Consider the following 5,570-nt stretch of genomic DNA (forward strand, 5'->3'; position numbering starts at 1 on the left):
AAAAAGTTTGGAACATCAGCAGCAGAAGAGGTGTCATAGTATCATAGTATCATAGTCTCGTGCGGGTTGGAAGGGACCTTAGAGATCATCGAGTCCAACCCCCCGGGATTTGAGCCTCTGTGTAGCAGAGCGGCACTTCTACCACTTGCGCCACAGGGGGGATTCACGTGCTAAAGAGGCCCCACCATACAACGAGCTTCCAGAAAATGAAAAGAAATATGCTCTGTTCTCTGATGGATCATGTCACATCGTAGGGAAGCATCGCAAATGGAGCCCCACACAACAGGTTGCAGAGGCTACTGAAGGTAAAGGAGAATCAAGTCAGTTTGCAGAGGTAAAGGCTGTCCAGCTGGCCTTTGATGTTGCTGAATGGGAGAGGTGGCCAATGCTTTATCTTTATACTGACTCATGGATGGTGGCAAATGCCTTATGGGTGTGCTTACAGCAGTGGGAAAAAAGTAACTGGCAATGGAGGGGTAAACCTATCTGGGCTGCTGGACTGTGGAAAGACATTGAAACCCGAAGGTACGGTTGTAAAGGTGCGTCATGTGGATGCACACGTGCCCAAGAGTCGGGCTACTGAAGGACAACAGAACAACCATCAGGCAGATTGAACTGCCAGAATTGAGGTTGCTCAAATCGACTTGGACTGGCAGAATAAGGGTGAGTTATTTCTAGCTCGATGGGCTCATGAGACCTCGGGCCATCAGGGAAGAGATGTGACATATAAGTGGGCCGGAGACCGAGAGTTGGACTTAACTATGGACACTATCGCGCAGGTTACTCATGACTGTGAAACACGTGCCGTAATTAAACAAGCCAAGAGGTGAAACTTCTCTGTGGGCAAGGACAATGGCAGAAGGTTAAATACAGGGAGGAGTGGCAGGTTGATTATATCACCTTGCCACCATCTCACAATTGAATAGTGAAAAAAGACCGCATAGTAGATGAAAAGGGAACACTTTGCTACAGAAAGGGAAAGGGGGCCTCACTAAGGCAAAGGGTAGTTACAGATAGATAGTTTATGTTAAGGGGGGGGCAGAAAGGGGGAATTGCAGACACTAATTTTGAGAAAACAAGGAGATGAAGGCCATGAAGAGAAGGGTGGAAGAGCCCCAGAACAGTGTGGTGATTAGATGTCCACAGAGCAAGCTGGAATGAGTTTGGGGGTGCCCCTCCCGCAGGGTTGAAAGTTTACAGCGAGGAAGATGATGAGCCTTCATCCCACAACCACCCCCACAACTCAGTACACATACGCAAGGGGGGAGGGACTGCATGCTAATGGGGTCTCATGAATATAATTAATATGTATCCAAATTCCTGCAAGCTATTGATTATGTATTAGTTCAGCCTATATCTGTTGCACATTTTGTCCTAACGGTGTGCAAGTAAGGTGAAGCTATCCCCCATGCACCAGGGTGCATGCGCATCACTCATTAAACATACCTGCTTTATAACTGCTTCGTGGTTATGGAGTTGGATTATGCAAGTCACAATGGCAAGTATTATGTGCTTACCATGGTGAAAGCAAACACTGGGTGGCTTGACACATACACAGTACCCATACTACCACCTGAAACACCGCACTGAATCTTGAGAAGCAAGTCCTATGGTGACATGGCACCCAAGAAAGATATGAATCTGAAAATGAGACACAATTCAAACGTTTCCTTATAAAAACAGTGGGTTTATCATATCCCCTACAGTGACCAGCTTCTGGTAAAATTGAACAATGGGTTGTTGAAAGCTATGTTGAAAGCAATAGATGGTGGAACACTGAAGCACTGGGAGAAGCATTGGGCAGAAGCCACTTGGTTGCTCAGTATGAGAAGATCTGTCAATCATGAGGGTCCTAGCCAATCCAGCCCCCTGCACAATGTAGAGAGAGATAAGATCCCTGTAGTACATGTAAAGAACATGTTGGGAAAAGCTGTTTGGGTCCTTCCAGCATCTGGAAAGGGCAAACCTGTCCATGTAGAACTCTTTTTGCCCAGGGACCTGGGAGCACTTGGTGGGTGACGCAGAAAGATGGGCATGTTCAATATGTACCACAAAGGAATTTGATGTTGGGGCAGTGCAGTCAGTAATTCTATGTATATATATGTAAATAGACCTGTGTGTGTCATACATTTTAATTTTTGTTTATTTATATGTATTTTAAGCATGATGTAGCGATGTAGAATAAGAGATGGAATGGCATGGTTTGGTAATATTTTTTCTATTGGTATTTCTCATCATATCATCATGTGGAGCACAGAGAAGAACTACACATCCCAGAGGACCTCAGTTTCAATTAGACTGTATTATATTGTGTAATCTTGCATCCCGACATCATAGTTAGTAAGGTAAGTCTTCCTCCTTAGATTGTTGCTGCTGCTCTGTTTGTTTCCCTGAGCCCAGCTCCCATCTCCCTACCCCCTTTCCCTTCCCATTTTTGGGGGGCAGGGAGCCCAAAAGCCTGCTAACCCCCTGTCACGGACATCGTTTGATCTAGATAACACCGTGACACTCTCCTGTATGGATGCTTCAATTCAGAACTCCCTTTGAAGCTCTTCCCACACTCAGGACACTTTCAGGGTCTCTCTTCCGTGTGGATGCACTGATGGCACTTCAAAGCACGCCTCGTGGTAAAGGTCTTCCCACACTCAGAGCACTTATATGGTCTCACTCCTGTGTGGATGCGCTGGTGCACCTTCAATTCATAGCTCCTTTTGAAGCTCTTCCCACACTCAGTGCACTTATATGGTTTCTCTCCTGTATGGATGCGCTGGTGCACCTTCAATTCATAGCTGATTTTGAAGCCCTTCCCACACTCAGTGCACTTATATGGTCTCTCTCCTGTGTGGATGCGCTGGTGCCATTTCAATTCATAGCTGCTTTTGAAGCTCTTCCCACATTCATTGCACTTATATGGTCTCTCTCCTGTGTGGATGCGCTGGTGGCGCATTAAATGAGAATGACGTTCGAAGCTCTTACCACATTCAGTGCACTTAAATGGTCTCTCTCCTGTGTGGATGCGACGGTGGTAGGTAAGGTTGGAACTTTGTTTGAACCTCTTCCCACAGTCAAGGCACTTAAATGGTCTCTCTCCTGTGTGGACGCGATGGTGGCAAGTGAGTCTGGAACTGCTTTTGAAGCTCTTCCCACACTCAGTGCACTTATATGGTCTCTCTCCTGTGTGGACAAGTTGGTGGTAAGAGAGGTTGGAATTATATTTGAAGCTCTTCCCACAATCAGTGCACTTATATGGTCTCTCTCCTCTGTGGACGCGATGGTGGCAAGTGAGTCTGGAACTGCTTTTGAAGCTCTTCCCACACTCAGTGCAATTATATGGTCTCTCTCCTGTGTGGACGCGATGGTGGCAAGTGAGTCTGGAACTGCTTTTGAAGCTCTTCCCACACTCAGTGCAATTATATGGTCTCTCTCCTGTGTGGACACGGTGGTGCCTTTTGAGTTCATAACTATCTTTGAAGTTCTTCCCACACTCAGCACACTTGTACATTCTCTCTCTTCTGTGGATACACTGCTGGGAAGTGAGGCTCCCAGTGTCCGTGAAATTCTTTCCACAATCAGAGCACTCGAAGGCTCTCTCTCCTGTGTACATGCACTGCTGGCCAGTGGGATGGACTCTCCTTTTCATGCTCTCTGCAGAATCACACAACTCGTAATGCCTCTTTGCTGAGTCCATGCACTGGCGGTTAGTGATGCTGGAATCTGTTTTAAAGCTTTTCTCACACTCAGTGCACAGATTCTGCTTTTTCATCTGGCACGCATCCTTGCTCCTGGTTTCCTCAGGCTGCTTTGGACCTATGGTGAAGTCCACTGGCTTCCTCAATGTCATTCCCAGACGCTTTCCCAGGGGCTTCTTGATGTGCTCACCTGGACCTTGCTGCAGGCCTTCATGGGCATCCCTTCTGATTTCTTCCGCAGAGATGTGACCCCACTGTCTATCTGCTACACAACTTCTCTGCAGAACCTCCTTTGCATTTTTGATCCCATCAGCTGCTGGATGACAGAGAAAATGCAGCAATAGCACACGGTGCCCAAAATAAAACACAGGCAGAGAAGGCTCTTACAGCCCCAACATTCCCCTTCCCTCCACCATCTCACCTGGAATGAGGTCTCCTGGCATGGCCTCAGGGCTACGCACATCTGGGATCCAGGGGTCTTCCCCACTTTCAAGCAGGGAGATCACCACGGGCTTGGGGCCTGGAAATGGAGCTTCAGGGAGAGAAACAGGGAACAAGAGAGCATTTCCCTCATTCTGGCACAGTGCCTGTTCAACAGCTCACTCTGTCTCCCTCCCCAAGGAGAAACCACCATTTGGGCCTGAATGACACCACGCCTACAGCTTCCCTTGGAGCAAAGAATGCTTTGACGTCTCTGAACATCATGAAGGGATATTTTTTCATTCAAATTAACTTTACAACAGCTTATTTATTTTCTTACAATCTACCAGAGGTCAAGGCATCAAAATGTTGACGGCAATTGCATGGAAAATCCTAAATTCTATAGCAGTAACCAGGGAATCATCTGTGAGTTGGAGCTGGTGGCACCATGCAACACACAACACAAGGGCTGGTTTTCTCCCTCCTGGCTGATGCCTGCTTGCCAGCACTGACTCTGCAGCTTTGATCACAGTGCCGTGCATACTAATCCCTTCTGAAACTCATGCTTCTCAGTATCTCCTTTCTTGCTGGCACTGTGGTGTTAGTCAATATGTAGCTGCATGACAATTATTCAAGGCCCAGCTTGCAGAGGCTCATTCTGCACAGCCAAAGGTGCCCTAACGAGGAGGAAAGGCAGACAAGCTCTCACCCAGCGAGGCCACGCACTGGTACGTCTCCAGCATCACGTCCCGGTAGAGCGCTCGCTGCGCAGGGTCCAGCAGCGCCCACTCCTCCCTGCTGAAATACACGGCCACCTCCTCAAAGCTCACGGGCTCCTGCAAGCAAAGAAGCACCTTGCTGGGAACAGCCAAGGCCCAGGCAAACAGCTCGCACAGGACAGAACCTCCCATCCCAGCCGTTTCTCTGTCCCCAGCACACACATGCTGCGTGACGGCATCTCCCTCTTCCCCTGCATTCACATCCCTGGCCATTTGGCCTCTCCTGCCTGCTTCCCCAACCCCTACCTCAGCTGGATGTGTTGCAGCCATTTGCTGCTCTCCTGCAGGCTGGGATGATCACGGCTGGAAGGCAGAAGTTGAACTGGAGCCTGCAGGGAGAAGAGAAATGGCAGGGGAGCTGTGAGGGAATGCAGCAGTTCCAGTCCCAGCTCAGCCCTTCTGCAGGGCGCTGCCTGGCCTTGCAGAGGAAGACAATGAGCTGCAGCACAGGAAACAGTCTGGCTCAAAGAGATGAACCGTCACAAAGCTGTTTCAAACTGGGAGGCTGAAACAACTGGTAGCTGACACTTAGTTCAACAGCCGAGACTGAGCCGGGGACTAAAGAGAAAGCAAGGCAAGGAGGCAGTCATCTTACCCCAAATCAGGGAGCAGCCCAAGTGCCCCTCCAGCTCTGCTGCACAGCAGCAGGCTACACTGCAGGACCGCCCTCAAGCAGGGCTGT

General features: G+C 48.9%; 1 protein-coding gene across 1 annotated transcript; it reads right to left on the reverse strand.

Annotated features, from left to right (window-relative positions):
* Positions 1-2,125: 2,125 nt before the first annotated feature.
* LOC146756292 (uncharacterized) lies at positions 2,126-4,250 on the reverse strand. The gene is made up of 2 exons (XM_085524968.1): positions 4,111-4,250; positions 2,126-4,005 (listed from the first exon to the last, which is right to left on the reverse strand). Exons 1-2 carry the CDS (start codon positions 4,130-4,132, stop codon positions 2,573-2,575), a joined length of 1,455 nt encoding a protein of 484 aa, XP_085381094.1. The 5' UTR covers positions 4,133-4,250; the 3' UTR covers positions 2,126-2,572.
* Positions 4,251-5,570: the final 1,320 nt, after the last annotated feature.

The sequence above is a fragment of the Coturnix japonica genome, chromosome 28, assembly GCF_054131305.1.
Source record: "Coturnix japonica strain WE chromosome 28, WE-NBRP24, whole genome shotgun sequence".
Classification (NCBI taxonomy): Eukaryota; Metazoa; Chordata; class Aves; order Galliformes; family Phasianidae; genus Coturnix; species Coturnix japonica.

What these genes read in the sequence shown, in the direction of transcription:
- LOC146756292 (XM_085524968.1), bottom strand. Translation starts at nt 4,132, where the DNA reads ATGCCAGGAGACCTCATTCCAG. An exon ending in GCCAGGAGACCTCATTCCAG is followed by an intron (nt 4,006 to 4,110) that starts GTGAGATGGTGG and finishes TCTGTCATCCAG; the next exon opens with CAGCTGATGGGATCAAAAAT.